Here is an 18,503-nt window from a genome sequence, read left to right on the forward strand (position 1 = left end):
GCTTATTAATCGATTCAAGGAAATCCATGTTAATTTTCTTTTAATCCATTCATACAGCTAGACCTGGTGCCTTTCATTAAACACATGTGATTCTGGACTGACAATAGAAATGTGACATATTGTGATATGTTGTAAGTCACAAGGGCATCTGATAAAAAAGTATAACAATAATACTCACAGTGTTGGCTGAAATGTGGACCTCATCTTACAAGGACTTCCTTCCTGTCACTCTGACCTCTCCATCTTCTTGTCCCAGAGCTTCCTTCCTATTTGGTCTCCTCCTGTTGCGACTTCTACACCCTCTTCCCACCCAGCATCACTGTTAGCTGGTTATTTCTCAACTCCCATTTGTTCTGCATTCTTCACAGTGTGAAACTCTCAGCTCCATCTGTCCTCCATATGCACTCCACTCCTACACTCTCTGCTCTGCTGAGAAGCAGGGGAAACCATCTCTAAGCCACCTGTGACATAAACCTGTACCTGCAATTGTTTCCTGTATATAAGATGCTCTCATCTCTGCTAAACAGTTAACATTTCAATGCCCCCCCCCCATTCCAACTCCCCCTCCTTCCTCACTCCTACAAACCCAATCTCATCCCTCACTCACAAATGTTTATATCTCCCTCTTCCATTGGGAAACAATTTCTGCTTGTCTCCCATCACACTTTTTTACCTGCTTCCAGCTCCACCTTCTCTTTCAGCTTTGATATGTATTGGGGATTGAATCTCTAACTGTAATGTTACCCTGATTTGATCCCTATATGTTCAATTCTGCAAAATGTAGCTATGCTTTGGGTATTTTGGGCTTTCATTGCAACATCTGTCCGTTTTCTATTTTGGAATTGAACTATGTTGCATTTCACAAGTCTTGTATGTTGGTCCTCAATTCAGATCATTTACATGAATAATATTTAAACATCAGATTATGTTATGGATAGCCATGTTATAGACTACATCATAGAAAGGGCTTAATTACAGTGACAGGTTTAAAAAAAAGACCTGTGGTATAAGGCAATTATTTATTGATCACTGAATCATACCAAGTAATGCATACATACACACGCACCACGTTGATGGTAATTCGGTCAGAAAACACAAATAGTGGTGCCTTACTAAAAATAAATCTCGTTCAACTGTTTCAGTGTATGATTTTTTTTTTCTTTCTCCTGGTCTGGATCTGCTTCATGTTTCAGTATTTTAGTGACGCAATTGAAATGAATGCCTGTTATAAGAGCACTGGGCAAAAGTGGGAGGGGATCTGAACGGTGGTTATCTAACGCTTGTTTTTTCCAATGTGGAGCCTGCGTAGGCACACGTGTAGACACGCTGGTTTCATCTTGCCCTACTTCATGTGTCCATCCGGGTCCTGACGCGGAACCAATCACGAAAAGGCCTCACACAAGGGGGCGGAGAGTAGCGCAAACCCAGAAAGACATGTGAGACAAGTGTGTTTGCCTAATAATAATTAGGTCAAGTCAAGTCGCAAAGACCACTGTTTTAAATTGTGGAAGGAATACACTGAGAGGGGGCAGCAGGGTTTTATCGCGGGGAAAAAACATTTAGCGCGCCAAAATCTCTATCTCTTGGAAATCACACTACAGGAACGTGACTGAGACAGAGGGACGTCACCAGCGGAGTGAGCCAATCAGAGGCCGGCTTGGTGATTGCGAAGGAGCTGGGCGGTGCAGCAAGGGCAGAGAGAGCGCCGTCTTTTTCTTGCAAGGCTGGATAGGAGTGGTTTTAGTTGTTACTATCGAAGAAATAACAAGACGCAGGATCATAATCGCAGAATACCAAAAACCAAACGGTGATTTCGGACGTCGGAGGCGGTCTGTTTGCCGAGACGTGTAGTGAGGAGATACGAGACCTTTCCAATACTCCAAACCTGATTCCAACCCAGTTTCTACTGTCGGGGAAGCCAAAGCCTGGCTGGCCGGAGTGTTTTGGATATTGCTGTGAATTGACATCTGTCAGCTGGGGAATTATTGACAGCCGAGTTTATTTACTTGATTAAGAAATCGCGTACGTTGTCAAAAGTTGAGTTACAGGCGATCAGAAAACAAGTTATAAAACGAGGGAAGGAGATTGTGTGGGGGGGGACGTCGGGTCCTAAATCCCGCCGTGTATACGTTCACATTTTGTTTTGTACGCAGCCGCTTTACGTCCCGATGGTTTTCCTGGGGTTTTCTGGTTTTTACAATTCAATGGGAAAAGTTTTTTTAGAGCAGGGTTAATTGAGTCAGAAGCTCACAAGAGACTTATTTTTACGACCCGATTACAAAACCCCCCTAATAAATCGTAGTGTATTGTTTTGTTATCTAGGTCACAGATAGCAAAGTAGCATTAGTGACAGCAGCAGTGCTCTCTGACGATTTAAACGCTATTTGGGATAGTTCTAGTAAGTTATGGTCGTGAACACGGTCCATTGGTTCAGGAAGGGCTTGAGGCTCCACGACAATCCATCGCTACGGGAATCCATCCAGGGCGCCGACACGGTGCGCTGCGTCTACATCCTCGACCCCTGGTTTGCAGGATCGTCCAACGTTGGGATCAACAGGTGGAGGTAAGAAAAACACATTTTAACTCTATATGCATGCAGAGTTGTTATATTAATTCCTTGCACGCGTGTCTTGAACGTATCTTGCATGATGTAAATGCATGAGTCATTCACTGCGATGTCTGCATTTATTTAAAGGGATACAATGTGATGAGTTATTTACTGCATGCTTAGGGGTGATGATTTGCAGGTTGTTGGAATGTGCAGTTAGCAAACAGCATTGTGTTGTTGCATTGTATTCAAATCTACTGGGAACTTGTTTTCATTTCATAAGAGTCTGCAAAATTAAAATGTCAGGGTAGGGGAGGCTTTCTATATGCAATCCAATAAAAACCTAATAAAATGACAATAGACAGACGGGTGCAATAGTGCGACAGACAGGCTGTGGGTTTTCTTTGACTCGACCCTGGTGTTAACTGTGATGGTAAATGCATACATTAGTATGGGTTTATTTGTGCATTTAATTACGTTACATAGGTTTACAGGTGAAAGCGGATAGGGGGCGTGGCCTACTTGCTTTGGCACAATTACCCACTAACGATAGTAGTAATTTTCTGTCATTCATAAACCTAGAAAAGTTAAACGTATTAGGCCTAAATTATGGAAAATGTCGCGCTTAAACACCTAGAATTGAGTGTATTGTTTCGTAGTCATAGTGTGAATAAATTGGTGAAACTGATACTTGGGATAGAAATTCTTGATTCAATCTCTGTCTAGACAGAACCCAGTATTTCCAGGAAGTATTGTTTGAAACTTTAGCATATGAACCTCCAACAAAATAATATGAATTGGGGTTCTGTGATGCCTGACCCTGTTATTTGAGAATATTATGATTGATCTCCAATCACATATCTGCATGGTTGTTAGCTAACAATTGTATCTTACAGATTCCTAACTGTTATAATTAGAGACTGTTCTCTCTGTAAGTACTTCATTCACTAGGTGGGAGTTGTGCACAGTGTATTAAGATTATTGAATTAATAAATAAGTATCCTCTGAATGATCTACCCCTGTGATGTGGCAGACCTCCAGTGAGGTTCTGGTATGAAGGTGTATAGCATTCTCATCTCACAAACAAAATGTAATATGAAATGAGAAACGTGGGGGCATAACAACCTGTATATGCTAAATTAAAAACAAAACCATGATACAAATAATAAACTGCACATTCAGAGTTCAGTCTACAATATTGTTCATTAAGGTTTGCATTAATTTCCTTGTATCTCTAAAGGTATCATTCAACTTTTTAGTGTGCTGGAATGGTAATCCTGCTTACAAAGGTGTCGCATAATTAAATATAATTATTCTAATTAAGTATAATCTTTGAGTCAAATTATAAGTGTTTGGTTTATTATTATTATTATTATTATTATTATTATTATTATTATTACCATTAATAAATAATGTAGTTAACTGTCAACCCTGCCATAAAAAATTGGTTCATAAGATCTTATAAGGAATGCATTACTGCTTAGTGCTACATAGTGCAGGGAGAAAAATAAGTGCATTGCACCTGAAAAACACTTACTACAGCTCAATTAAGGTGTCATGCTTTTATTTTTTTTGTCTTCTGATTTCTAGCTCTACTTGCATTTACCGGTTATACAGTAATCATTACTTTTTAAAAATGGGATTGGTACAGTGTTTGTCTTTAGAGTTTACTTGGTGATGTGGTGTATAAATCAGCTTCTCCAGTTCGAGTGTGAGGCGTGAATGAATGAGAGTATCTAGTTCATTGTTTCATTGATAACATTGTGTGGCAGCCTCTTGGCTAAATTTAGAGTCCTATCAGTGTTCAGCGAGAGAGCTGTGTCCCATTTCATCTGACTTCACTTGGAGAGGGCAACTGGGGTGTGCAGGCGGGATCATGCTGGGGCTGAAGTGTACAATATATTTTAATTTTATTGTATTAATCAGCATCTATGGAAAACTGATGTGGATAGGGTTACTAGAAACTATTGAATGCAGGTAGGCCTATATCATAAGAAAGTATTTAATCTAAGAAGAATATAAAATTACTTTTTCATGAATATTACAGCATTGTGTTGCTATGTAGACATTTTATGTGGTTTGATTGATTTGACCACATACTGAATTTATACATGTACTATGAAGAAAATTACAACATCTGCAACTGCAATCCCAATACCTGAACTTGAATGGTGAAAGTAATTATGGAAAATTAAGATGGTCATAAAAAAATATTTTGGGAATTTTCTAATGACACCTTTTCATTCAATTCACTGTCAGCACATTTAAATATGTGAGCAATCACAACCTGATTGCTACACACAAGCTACAACAGTCAACAGTCTGCTTCATGTGGCCAGTAACCTGCTGGTGTTTTAGCATCACTGTTCCCACATCTGTCAAGTGAGTGAACGTGAATGCTTTTGCATTTGATATGGAAGCTATTAACTAGACATTAGATTTATTCAGCACTACATTTCCATGAGATTATTCAGTTTTTAACACTGACCAAATTGAAGTTCAAATAAATCTGTCTGTTTTCTTAGCTTCAAGTACTACCTTGGGGGTGGTGGCAGTAATTGGTGGTGGTTATTAATTTGATTGATAAAATTGTATATTCTTGGTGTGTTATAATGTAGGAACTTGAGATTTTATAGAAAAGTAACTGGGGTGGAAAAATAAGCCTAAGAATCTGAGGTGGTTTCCTCTTATGTTAAAATAAAAATAAAAATTGTAAAACAAATGTGGTTAAAGCGGTATGAAACATCCCATTCGCTCAGAATTTCTGGGCGAGGTTCTCTTGGCTAACCAGACTCCCTGTTACACCCCCTTTCCTCTCTCTTTAAAAAATAAAAAAAACATTTCTACCAAGGTAACCTAATGTTACAAGAACTCTGCAGAGGACAACCACTCCCCATGTAAATGTATAATTTTGTAATACATCAAGGGGTATATCAGTTATGCGCATAATAGGTGACATAACTCCAAGAGGAGGGTTGTAAGTAGGGCACTGTGTCAGCGCTTGGTTATAACAGTCTCTGCCTGTGCGCCAACCGCTGACCTACTTTTACAAAGTGTCCAGTGGAACAGTGGCGTAATCACAGGGAGGCGCGTCCGCTGCTCTCCACAAAAGTGGGAGGAGGAAGAGGGAAGCCCTTACTGGAGAAAACCATACCTCTCCTTTTTTGTTTCAAAGAAAGGCTGCACACTGGTATCGCACTGTACTTTCAGTCTGTACAGTTTGGCACTACTGGGGTTGTTGTTTATTTGTGGTTGTTTTCATTTTGTTATGGAGTTTTGTCACATTTTCCTCCAGTGCAGGGGATTCTGTCTGAGTTGGCATTGGAGCAGCACTGCTGTTTATCATGCTTTTTGCTTTGTACGATGGAAAAGCATGTTTACTTTGCTAAATGACTTGATGCTTTTGATGTAGTAGGGTTAAATGTTTAAGGTAGTCTGGTATATTGCATGTGTTATTGTTTAATGACTGCTTACATTTGCATTACTGGATTTGTCAGTGTCTTTCAATTCAGGCAGAGCTAAATCTCTGTTTTGTCACTGTTCTACATGATAGCACTGATGGTTTGAATCAGCCCAGGTTTGTTTTTTACTGGTTGGCAGTGTTAAGGACCACATTAAAATAATGCGATTTCCGCAGTGTTCTGAGAAACAAAACCCAAAAAGTGGAGTAAAACTTGTGCAGTACGGGGACCATGCAAAGATCCTTCAAAATAAGTGTTAATTTCCAAACTAGAAAACAAACAATAGACCAAACTACTTCTTAATACAAAACATACACACACACAAAATGAGTTTGACATCTAAAGTGTCCTTGAAGTTTAGAGGAACAAAATATTAGAAATAACTGATACAGTGGAGTAAAAGGTTGAAAACTAAATGTCACTTTTTTTTTTTTGCTTATTTCATTTCTGATTTATCATATTTATTTGAAATCCTTCACTTCTTCTGTTTTTGATCGCAGTCCGTCCCATGTGCATGTATATGGCTTAGCCTGTGAGCCAACAATGAGCCGATCGCCTGCACCTGACTCCATTAGAATTTTTAGGTCAGTTGTGAAGCCAGTCAGAGCCACAGCCTCTTGTGTAGGGCAGAGTATTTATGTTTGCTGGCAGTAGTGTCCTGTAGATCAGACAGGATTTGCTGCAGTGATTCCAATTTGTGTTTAAATCTCTCACAGTACACACAGTCATTCTGAACTGCTACAGAAGACGTAGTTTAGGACTACCCTACCAGTATTGTCATTTCAAAAATGGGAGAAAAGTTCTTGAATATTATTCATGACTACCACATTATGTGTCTATTTCTGCTCTTATGTTATAATTGAATGTGCATGTCATCTGTCATATGCTTCACCATTTGTACCTATATTTAAATTCTTAATTAAGCAATTAACCAAATAATGAATACTTAATTTTCTGACTGAGGCTTACACACTCAGTGCTGCCTATTAGTTGTTTTATTTGGAAAGTAATTATGCTACATCATTCAGACAGAAAATTGAACAATTTCTGAAACTAATTTAACTGGTGCGTGGTATACGTATTACAATACTGACAATGGAATGGTAAAATACTCCTAAGTCTTGTGTGCAGTCATTGCAGACATGGTTTATGCCCCTTGGATCTAGAAATCTGTCACAGGAGATTGATATATGCGCAGTGGAGTTCCTGTCAATCTGAAAATGGGGTCTTGATGCATAAATCATATTTTGAAAGCATGCTTTTCACTGTGATTTCACAGTCTGCCATGTTTACAAGTTTTATGCACTGGCTGCTTTTTTTCTAATCGGTTTAATCACAAACGGCACTATACATCTTTCCCATGAGTCATACCCCATTATAAACTTTGGCATTTGAATGGAAAATGATTCCCAATATGCTTACATGACTGACAGTTCATTTCCCTCATTGGAATATGACTTGGTGTTCAATCTTTGTATCTGTTTAAATTGCTCACCAACTCTTAAAATAACAATAACTTTTCTGTTTACTCTTTTTCATTAGGTTGCCAGTCTTTGCTAAGTTGTTGCTTGCATGATTTAGTTTATTTTTAAAAAGCATGAAGCATCACACTAGGTTGACAAAATAAAAATTCCACAAACTTAATGCAATAGAGCAGTCAGGATCCAGCCGACCTTATGTCATGCTGCTGCTATAGCGTTCCTAAGCCCTGGATCAGACGGATTCCGATGCCTAGCTTATTAAGTCATGAGTGATAGTGTAGAAAGCACTCGGCAGTAAAGGCACGTACGTTTATAGGTCAATTTTGGATGATGCACATCACTTAAATTATCTTTGATCTAATTCAGTTTTCTTCACAAAGTTATTGAACACAAGCTTCTCGAAGTTGAAGCTGCAAAAATGACAATGTCATCTGCAGATCAGCAGTGGTCCTAAGTAGCTGTGTTTATCTTGATTGGAAATTATATAATAGAAGTGTGTGTTAGATACAGGTGAAATCGAAATTGAAATGTGTTGTGTTAGCTTAAATTATGTCACACAGTTATCAACAGAATAGTTTTTTTTATTAAATTGCTTTGAGTATGAAATAATGAAAGTTATTATGAAATGAAGGATTGCACAATTTCAGAGAGCAAGCATGTTTTAGGTTTTAGGTGGATTCATATGGTTGAATTGTTTGGAATACTAGACTGTAACTGTAACACTTGTTATATAATACACAGGGCTGTAGCTGTAGGTAAATGGGCAGGTTTCCCACTGTGGTACATAAGTGTCTCGTAGTGACATCTGTTGGTTAGAATGGAAATTGAAAATAAATACTTCTACCCTTTTTGCGCAGGCGGTGCTGGCAGGATTATAAACTCCAGTGCAGGCCTCCATTTTGTTTTTTTTTCATTGAGAAGATGCAACTAGTCGGCAAGCCATGTAGTTAGATTATCCCAATGTGACCAGCTGTAGTGAATTAAGTATATTATGAGACTGTTAGCAGACCAAACAAATTAGTTCATGCAGAAGAGCTGAAAGAATCCATAAAATGATGGACCCTAAGCAGCAGTCATAAAAATCCTTTAATTAAATGATTAAACGTAGTAAACGCAATGATTTTAGTCTTGTTTTTTTTTTCTTCCCATTAGACAATTTGATCTGTGAGAGACTGGAAACCGTGAATACAAAAAATAAAAATGGCGGTATTATTCTTTCCCTGTGTATTTTTGTCGTTAAAAAAAATAAAATAAAAATGGATAGCATTTTATCGCCCAAAGCTAGCTTGTTGAGAAGTTTCTCAGTAATTCTTTAAAAAAGTAATTTTCTCTGGAGAGAGACATCTCTGGGCTTACAGGTTGTGATTTTTCAGCGTTTGAATTGAACTTTGCATTTAAGAATAAATCAGAATTCAGAACGTATTTGTTTATATATGCATGTATGTGTCTATTTATGTATATCAATTTCCTATACTTTAGGTTTTTACTTCAGTGTCTGGAAGATCTTGATGCCAGTCTGCGGAAACTGAATTCCCGCCTGTTTGTCATCCGAGGGCAGCCAGCTGACGTCTTTCCGCGCCTTTTTAAGGTAATGTCATCCGAGGCGAGGCTTCTGATATAGAGTCCAGTGAACTGCCTCGGCACATAATGAAGTCTCCTGTACCCAAGGCATGACCGCTGGTATTTATAGAACCTGCAGGATGCCCTTGTGGTTCTGAGGGTCACTCACATTCACAAAGTCTATGCCAGGCTGTTTGTAGCACTGATTAATTGTTCCTGGAAATGTTGCAAACACATTTTCCATTTCCACAGTTTAGGGTTTTTTAATGCAAAGCTTTAAAAATGCAGCTATAAATGTATAGATTTTTTTCCTTGATGCAAACTCTTTTGTCTGTGTTTAACCAAGGGCTGAGCAAATCGCACTAACTTTTGTCTCAGCTAATGAATCTATGTTGGAAATCTCCACAGTTCTGCCTCATTAAGTCACATGTTGCTGACGCATTGCCTCTTCTCTAGGAATGGAATATCAACCGACTGTCTTTTGAATACGACTCCGAGCCCTTTGGGAAAGAGAGAGATGCAGCCATTAAGAAACTGGCCAGCGAGGCTGAAGTGGAAGTCATTGTTCGCATCTCGCACACCTTGTATGATTTAGAAAAGTAAGCAGAGATTCCACTTTCTTTTTTATGTACTTGTGCTTTTATGACTGGGCATCATTTGGGAACTGGTTGTTGGCAATGTATCATGAATCTCTTACTGCAGTTAGACAAGGTTATCAATTCTGTAAGCAGCATCCTGCACTTTCCAAAATAATAATGTGTGCAATAATTTATAATCTCGCCAGTTGAGTTTGGTAGGGAAAATCTGATCTATTCACCTTTAAGAAATTGAATTATCTGGCACGGTTTATATATTCCAGAGACAGGAAATGCACTACTGTATGTCTTATGATGGCAACATAAAAGAACTCCCTCTTCTGGTAATGGCAATATACTAACAGCAGGTGGCAGAAGACGCTCATCCATAAATCATGCAGTGCTGTGTACCTTTCCACAATGAAATGGAATCGAACTTGAATCAAAATTGTGGTTTACAGTATTATTGTTTTTCTTCTTCCAGGATTATTGAGCTCAATGGAGGCCAGCCACCTCTCACGTACAAACGGTTTCAGACCCTTATCAGTCGTATGGACCCTCTGGAGACTCCTGTGGAGCCAATCACTCCCGAGGTCATGGGGAAATGCACGACCCCACTGTCGGATGACCACGATGAGAAGTTTGGGGTCCCTACTTTGGAGGAACTTGGTGAGGATTATGTTAAACTGACTGACTGTGGACCTGAGTTTTACAGCAGTTTTCTTACAATTACATTTCAGTTTTGTTTCATATATTAATGATCATTTCAAGAGGTGCTTTGCAAATATTTTGTATAAGTGTATAAGCTATTACAAGCTGTTATGTGCTGCCCATAGTCATTAATAAATCATTTCTAACATTATAAAATCATAAGCCCAAGCTGTCTTTACTGGTCATTCTCTATTTGCTTATTTCTTATGTCCAGTTCAATTCAAAAGATTTGGGAAGGATTGCCAACTCTGGACTGCATAAAATGTAGCTGGTTTTATTCATTAAGCCATATATGTTGTAATGTGGGCTGTAAGTCACCAACTGAAATGTGAGAGATTGTGATTTGTAAGAAGATTTTTTGTCGTGTCTAATATGTGTCTTTCTTACTGTGTAGGTTTTGACACAGAAGGCCTGCCCTCTGCTGTGTGGCCAGGAGGAGAGACGGAAGCCCTCACTCGCCTGGAAAGACATTTAGAGAGAAAGGTAAGAAACAAAGATACTGCTCAGCTATTAAAACGTTTGGCAAGTTAATTTCACAGCAGGGTGTAAAACTGTGCCTTTTAATTGGTTTAAGTAATAAAGAGGAGAATAAACCTGAATACTGTCTTTTGGCATGGAAAGGATGAATCCCGAGGTAGCTAGCTGCTTTAGCATCTTGTAGAACCCCCTACCAACTCTTTCGTGCGTTCTTATTGTTGGCAAACACAAATAGCAGAGGATACTGGTGTGCTTTTAAAGTGGTTTCGTCTGCATTGTTTTTGTCAAGGTGTAACGATAAGAGCACAGCAAACATGTAGAGGTGGCCCAGTCTTCTAAACTAATAAACTAATCCGTTATGTATGTGCAGTGCTTTTTGACATTTTTAATGTTGTTTCAGGCATGGGTGGCCAACTTTGAAAGGCCCAGAATGAATGCCAACTCCCTCCTGGCCAGTCCAACAGGTCTGAGCCCGTACCTGCGCTTTGGCTGCCTCTCCTGCCACCTCTTCTACTTCAAACTGACAGACCTGTACAAAAAGGTGAGGTCCCAAAGTGCCACATCTTATGAAACCAGTTTCTTATAGTAGTAATGGAAGTCGGATGTTTTTGAAATAATGGAAAATGCATACAGCAAAAGCCGTCAGTCTTAATTGAATTGTAGAGCACAGTATTTACACATCCCTCCCCCGACAGGTCAAGAAGAACAGTTCACCACCCTTGTCACTCTATGGACAGCTGCTCTGGAGGGAGTTTTTCTACACAACCGCCACCAACAACCCACGGTTCGACAAGATGGAAGGCAACCAGATATGTGTGCAAATCCCCTGGGACAAGAACCCCGAGGCCCTGGCCAAGTGGGCGGAGGGCCGGACGGGCTTCCCCTGGATCGACGCCATCATGACCCAACTGCGGCAGGAGGGCTGGATCCACCACCTGGCCCGGCATGCGGTGGCCTGCTTCCTGACCCGGGGCGACCTGTGGATCAGCTGGGAGGAGGGCATGAAGGTGAGACACATCTTCAAACTACTCCAGCCCCTGAGACACTGAGGAACCATGCCAGTGAAGATCTGACAGAGTGCATTTATTCTGTAACTGGCAGTAGTGTTGTCTAGAGCTGGGTGTTTGCACATTCTCCCTCTTGTTTGTTTTCCTGAGATCCACATCGATCCCTGAGAAAACTAAAGAGCCTATTATTTCTCATCGTTATGTTTTTTTTTTTTTTTTTTTTTTTTTTTTTTTGGGGCGTTCGCACACTTGATGATATGTGCCTATTTTTAAAATGGGTAGGTACTGAACTTCAAATCTTTGTGTCCTAAGGTGTTTGAGGAGCTGCTATTGGATGCAGACTGGAGTGTGAATGCTGGCAGCTGGATGTGGCTGTCCTGCAGCTCCTTCTTCCAGCAGTTCTTTCACTGCTACTGTCCTGTGGGCTTTGGGAGAAGGACAGACCCCAACGGAGACTATATCAGGTGATGCATTTAACTGAGTGCTGCCTTTTTCCATCTATAGCCATCACTATATATGGAGTATATGTGTAAGTATTTTATGTTGTTACGTGGCTTGGCTTGGCTTGAGTGAGACAGGCAGATGTGATAGGTAGACAGCTCTCTGGTAAGATCAAACATGGGGAACTGCTAGTCACTGACTTTAAATCCAATTAAAGTTATAGTTTACAAAATGTAACTAGTAGCTGTGGAAATAATTCACCTCTAGCCCAGGTATGACTGCAGCCTTCTGCAGTTCTGTTGAGCTTCCATTCACTTCAGCTGCTCAGCATCTCTATAAATGGGGTTGCATATCTACTTGTGTAGCTAGCCTGAGGAACCTGCCCTCAACTAAGTCCCGCCCATACATCTATATAGAGTATTCTAGCTTTTTCTATCTATCATTCAATGGAGCTAAAACCCAAACCACTTTCTGAATACAGTGAGGGAAAAAAGTATTTGATCCCCTGATGATTTTGTACGTTTGCCCACTGACAAAGAAATGATCAGTCTATAATTTTAATGGTAGGTGTATTTTAACAGTGAGAGACAAAATAATAACAAAAAAATCCAGACAAACGCATTTCAAAAAAGTTATAAATTGATTTGCATGTTAATGAGTGAAATAAGTATTTGACCCCTTCGACTTAATACTTGGTGGCAAAACCCTTGTTGGCAATCACAGAGGTCAGACGTTTCTTGTAGTTGGCCACCAGGTTTGCACACATCTCAGGAGGGATTTTGTCCCACTCCTCTTTGCAGATCCTCTCCAATTCATTAAGGTTTTGAGGCTGACGTTTGGCAACTGGAACCTTCAGCTTCCTCCACAGATTTTCTATGGGATTAAGGTCTGGAGACTGGCTAGGCCACTCCAGGACCTTAATGTGCTTCTTCTTGAGCCACTCCTTTGTTGCCTTGGCTGTGTGTTTTGGGTCATTGTCATGCTGGAATACCCATCCACGACCCATTTTCAATGCCCTGGCTGAGGAAGGAGGTTCTCACCCAAGATTTGACAGTACATGGCCCCGTCCATCATCCCTTTGATGCAGTGCAGTTGTCCTGTCCCCTTAGCAGAAAAACACCCCCAAAGCATAATGTTTCCATCTCCATGTTTGATGGTAGGAATGGTGTTCTTGGGGTCATTCCTCCTCCTCCAAACACGGCGAGTTGAGTTGATGCCAAAGAGCTCGATTTTTGGTCTCATCTGACCACAACACTTTCACCCAGTTCTCCTCTGAATCATTCAGATGTTCATTGGCAAACTTCAGACGGGCCTGTACATGTGCTTTCTTGAGCAGGGGGGCCTTGCGGGCACTGCAGGATTTCAGTCCTTCACGGCATATTGTGTTACCAATTGTTTTCTTGGTGACTATGGTCCCAGCTGCCTTGAGATCATTAACAAGATCCTCCCATGTAGTTCTGGGCTGATTCCTCACCGTTCTCATGATCATTGAAACTCCACGAGGTGAGATCTTGCATGGAGCCCCAGACCGAGGGAGACTGACAGTTATTTTGTGTTTCTTCCATTTGTGAATAATCGCACCAACTGTTGTCACCTTCTCACCAAGCTGCTTGGCGATGGTCTTGTAGCCCATTCCAGCCTTGTGTAGGTCTACAATCTTGTCCCTGACATCCTTGGACAGCTCTTTGGTCTTGGCCATGGTGGAGGGTTTGGAATCTGATTGATTGATTGCTTCTGTGGACAGGTGTCTTTAAGAGAGTGCTCCTAATCTCAGCTCGTTACCTGTATAAAAGACACCTGGGAGCCAGACATCTTGCTGATTGATAGAGGATCAAATACTTATTTCCCTCATTAACATGCAAATCAATGTATAACTTTTTTGAAATGCGTTTTTCTGGATTTTTTTGTTGTTGTTCTGTCTCTCACTGTTAAAATACACCTACCATTAAAATTATAGACTGATCATTTCTTTGTCAGTGGGCAAACATAGAAAATCAGCAGGGGATCAAATACTTCTTTCCCTCACTGTACTGTAGCTTTGGAAGCATCATTCATCAAAATAAATAGAACAGAATGAACCCCTAAGGTGAAGAGAACTAAAGAACAAGTTAGAACGTTCTTTTTCCGAGAAACTATGCTATTCATCCAATACTAGTGTATGTAGAAGTTTCTGATATTGAAAATGAACAAAATATGCATATATAATCACCATCAATATCAATCCACTGTAGGTTGAAGGCCTCCCCAAGATGTTTCCACTTGGTCATTCTCTTTTACATGTCACGCCTCCATAGTTTATGATTTAATCTTCCCATCTTTAATGTGGTCATCTTCTACGTCTTTTTATCTACAGCTATCCATTCAATAGCTTATTTTGTCCATCTTTGAGAAGTTCTTCTTGCAGTGTGTCTGGCCCATTGCCATTTTAACATGTTCACATATTTTGGCTTGTTCTTGGATCCAATAATTTATTTTTCCATCTCTGCTTGTTATTCCAAGCATACATCTATATAAATATATATATTAAATTGCTCTATTTGTATTATTTTTCTTAGACGTTACTTGCCTGTTCTGAGGGGATTTCCTGCCAAGTACATTTATGATCCCTGGAACGCACCCGAAAGCGTACAGAAAGTTGCGAAATGTGTCATTGGTGTGCATTACCCCAAACCCATGGTGAACCATGCTGAAGCCAGCCGCCTCAACATCGAGAGGATGAAGCAGATCTACCAGCAGCTTTCATGTTACAGAGGACTTGGTGAGACAACTTAAAATAAATAAATAATCATTTTTTAAAAATGGTGGCATCTTCAACAGCAGCAAAAAATAAAACTAATTTTGAACTTTCCCTGCTATTTCTTTATCTTTCTAATTATTTTCGGTCTTCTTTAATTGTAGGTCTTCTTGCCTCTGTGCCTTCCAACCCGACTGGCAGTGGAAATGGAGGGATGGTGGGTTTCTCCTCAGGGGAAGGCATGCATGCCAGTCACACCCCAACTGGTGAGTATTCATTGCCGTTTTTTTTTTTTATGTAAGGTTGCAATGTGATCACAAACTTGTTTGGATCACCGAAGATGTGGCTGAGAGTTCATCAAGTTCAAAGGTTTATAACTTGAATAGAAAAACAAAGTAATTAGGTAGTTGACCATCAGCTTTCTGATTAATATTTTTAGGAATAATGGAGGCACAAGCTGTCAGTGTCCTGGCATACAGTCATGGAGAATCCCACACAGGGATGCAACAGCAAGGTAAACACTCGACACACACACTCTCAGCACCAGAACCTCATGCACACTGTTATCACCGGGCTTGTGGAGTGCGCTGTGCTCCAATTCGTACTCACTGCAAGAATGAGACGATTTCAAGGATATGTTTTAAAATCTCAATGTGCAAGTCTTCTGTTTTTGATCACCATAAAACAAATCAATTACACTGTATACAAAAAAAAAAGTCAAGTGATGAATTGGTAATCCTCTCATTAAAGAAGTGTTTTTGTATTCAATCTGCCCTTAAGATAGGATTCCTGTCATCTGACTTGAAACAGACATCTGTGACTAACGCCCTACCCACTCCTGTACGGGTGGCATTTTAGGAGCTAATAGAAGAATTATATGCTGCAGAGAATTAAATGTGTACAAGCTATTCATTTGGAAAACCCGTGCTATAGTGGTATATATAATAGTGTGTTATAATAGGTTACCACTATCAGTAATATTACTAGCATTTTTTTGTTGTTCATTACCATCTTAAATGTTCAGAAAAAACAAATATTCTACAACAATATTTTAAAAAGACAATCCCATACATTTAAACTTTTAAATAGTTTCCTAGTTATAGCTGGTTTGGTAATGTTTTTTTATGCAGAAACCAGAAATGCTAATATTGGTTTACTTTTGTAGTTTTTAGTGGCTCCAAACCTGTGCAATTTCTGACTTTCTGACTCTCTCTCCCCAACTAGGGTACCAGTGCAGCCGGAGCAGTCTGTCTGCTTACACCCAGGCAGAGTCACAAGCAGGCAGTAGTCTGATGCAGCAAGGTGAGCGTGCAATTCCAATTGAAGGCATAAATGAATGAGAGACATAGAGGCAGTCAGTATTTTAATATATAATTCCCCTGTTTTCTCCTTCAAGGCTACACGCACGGAAGCAACGTTTTCAGCTACACACAGGGAGATTCACACCAAACGCAAAGTATGATATTGCAGCAAGGTAATAATTCGTTTCACCCGTTTTAAATCAATAGTGCTAAAGTGACCTAAAGACAGATGAATAATATGGAGAGAAGTCAGTTAGAGCCATGTTCTTATAGTATCCTGTATCAAACTATTACATCAAGACCAAATTATCAGAAAGGAGTTATATTGTCTACTAATGTATTTATTCATTTTTGTGTTTTTTTTTATTTTTTATTTTACAAAATGGTCTTGTAATGAAAATCAGGTGTGGGCATATTTCCAATCTTAACAAATTGCTACATACAATAGTAGTTTGACTCTATCATGGGACATGGGGATGCTTTAATAAGTTAATTATCGTCCACATAAGGTTAAACCATTTTAGGATTTAAATCTTCAATTTGATCTCGATTTCATCTCTAAGGGGTGAAGACACAAGACATTCTGTCTATCGGCAATTACTGGAAAAGGCTTTTCTTTTACATACACACAGCCATGGAAATATGTTTTGAACACGTGTTTGTGGATTTGACTAAGCTCCTTTAAACTCCAATTCTTCTGAAGCCATATCTAAACACATCTTTACCCCCCTTAACAGCAATGGAAACCTGAATTTCACACTGCATTTCTTTGAACCTTTAACAAACGGACACTTATTTTAAAAGTGACTGCATAACTGTGTGAAACCTTAACTTTAATCCTCCAATGCTGATAAATGACATCAGAAATAGATTTAATTATGATTTTAGCACAGTGTTACTCTTAACAGACATTGTATTGGGGTAGGGAAGAGGATTTTAACAAACAAACAAACAAATAAAATCAAAGAAGTATAAATGGTTATGGTTCTTTTCTCAGGGAGAGGACATCTTTCCAGTATGTTGACCACAGTAAAGCGCCCCAGTTCTGAAGACTCCACACAAGGCATTGGGCCTAAGGTTCAAAGGCAAAGCATTAACTAGATTGTAAGTTATCCTAATTTTACATTCCTAATTTTTTTTTATGTGCTGCTTAGTACTTGCTTGGTTGTTTCAGTGATTTTAAAATCGTGTGGCACTTTGGCATAACCCACTACCTAGCCTTAATGGCATCTGGATCTGTTTATTCTCTTAGAGCAAAGAAAAGCACAGCAGAAAGTATGACTCGTTTCCAAACGAGATGAGAAGACGACAAGGGAAAATTACATACAAACAAACAAACAAACAAACAAACAAACAGGTGGAAATAAAACTTGTATTATGTAATTTACTAAGTTAAACCACGATATGTTATTTGTTCCCACACAGCTACCATTCATTGAGTTAGTCATTTGTGCATATGTATCAAATTAGTGTTTAATTTGCTTGTTTACTGATTATTTTTTCATTTGTTTTTTTCTTTTACAGTGACATGTAAAGACAATTAACCAGAAAGGCCATGAACAGAAGTGCAGAAGAGCTCTCTACTTTTATTAAAGCTTTGTATCTTTGTTGAGGGGGGGGGGATAAACCTACCTTTTTTGAAGTGCATGATCTTTCTGTAAGCACATTTCCATGTTTTTACATTTTCTGAAATGTATATTCTTACAGGGACAATCCAAACTGTTGTGTATATATAAAGTATTTGATTAATTCTTCACAAAAAATGTAAATATTTGATATTGTATTTTTTTTTCTTTAGTTATAGACCCATCGATATATTTTTGATATTACAAATATGATCTTTACAAATTTAACTTTTGTTCTGTATTGAATCTTCAAGAAACAGGGAAAAATAGTTTTAGAAACTTTCAACCTGAATTTTCTTTTACTTGCAGGATGTTTTCTATTTCCATATGCTTTCAATATTGTCACCAAAATATATCATTCAACTTTCTCTTTAAAACAGTTAATTTTTTTTCTACACAGTACTATTGCCATTATGTACAATAGCACGATGTAATGGTTATTTATGTGCGTTTTGTCTTTTCACAGTGTTTAATTAAAATTGTGTTAATTGTTGTTTTCTTATTTTAACGTTGATTGCAGTTTCTTAAAAATAAACAACAATGTAAATGTGACAAAAGTTATGGCCATGAAATATATATACA

General features: G+C 39.0%; 1 protein-coding gene across 1 annotated transcript; it reads left to right on the plus strand.

Moving 5' to 3' along the window:
- Window positions 1-1,445: 1,445 nt before the first annotated feature.
- On the plus strand, window positions 1,446-18,423 carry cry1b (cryptochrome circadian regulator 1b). Its single transcript, XM_066705403.1, has 15 exons — window positions 1,446-2,563; window positions 8,970-9,078; window positions 9,507-9,649; window positions 10,110-10,294; window positions 10,731-10,819; window positions 11,214-11,354; window positions 11,509-11,820; window positions 12,133-12,284; window positions 14,817-15,019; window positions 15,160-15,261; window positions 15,435-15,509; window positions 16,220-16,297; window positions 16,392-16,469; window positions 17,294-17,400; window positions 17,821-18,423. The coding sequence occupies exons 1-14, from the start codon at window positions 2,406-2,408 to the stop codon at window positions 17,395-17,397; spliced, it is 1,929 nt and encodes a 642-aa protein (XP_066561500.1). The 5' UTR covers window positions 1,446-2,405; the 3' UTR covers window positions 17,398-17,400; window positions 17,821-18,423.
- Window positions 18,424-18,503: the final 80 nt, after the last annotated feature.

Source organism: Amia ocellicauda, chromosome 5 (assembly GCF_036373705.1).
Source record: "Amia ocellicauda isolate fAmiCal2 chromosome 5, fAmiCal2.hap1, whole genome shotgun sequence".
Classification (NCBI taxonomy): domain Eukaryota; kingdom Metazoa; phylum Chordata; class Actinopteri; order Amiiformes; family Amiidae; genus Amia; species Amia ocellicauda.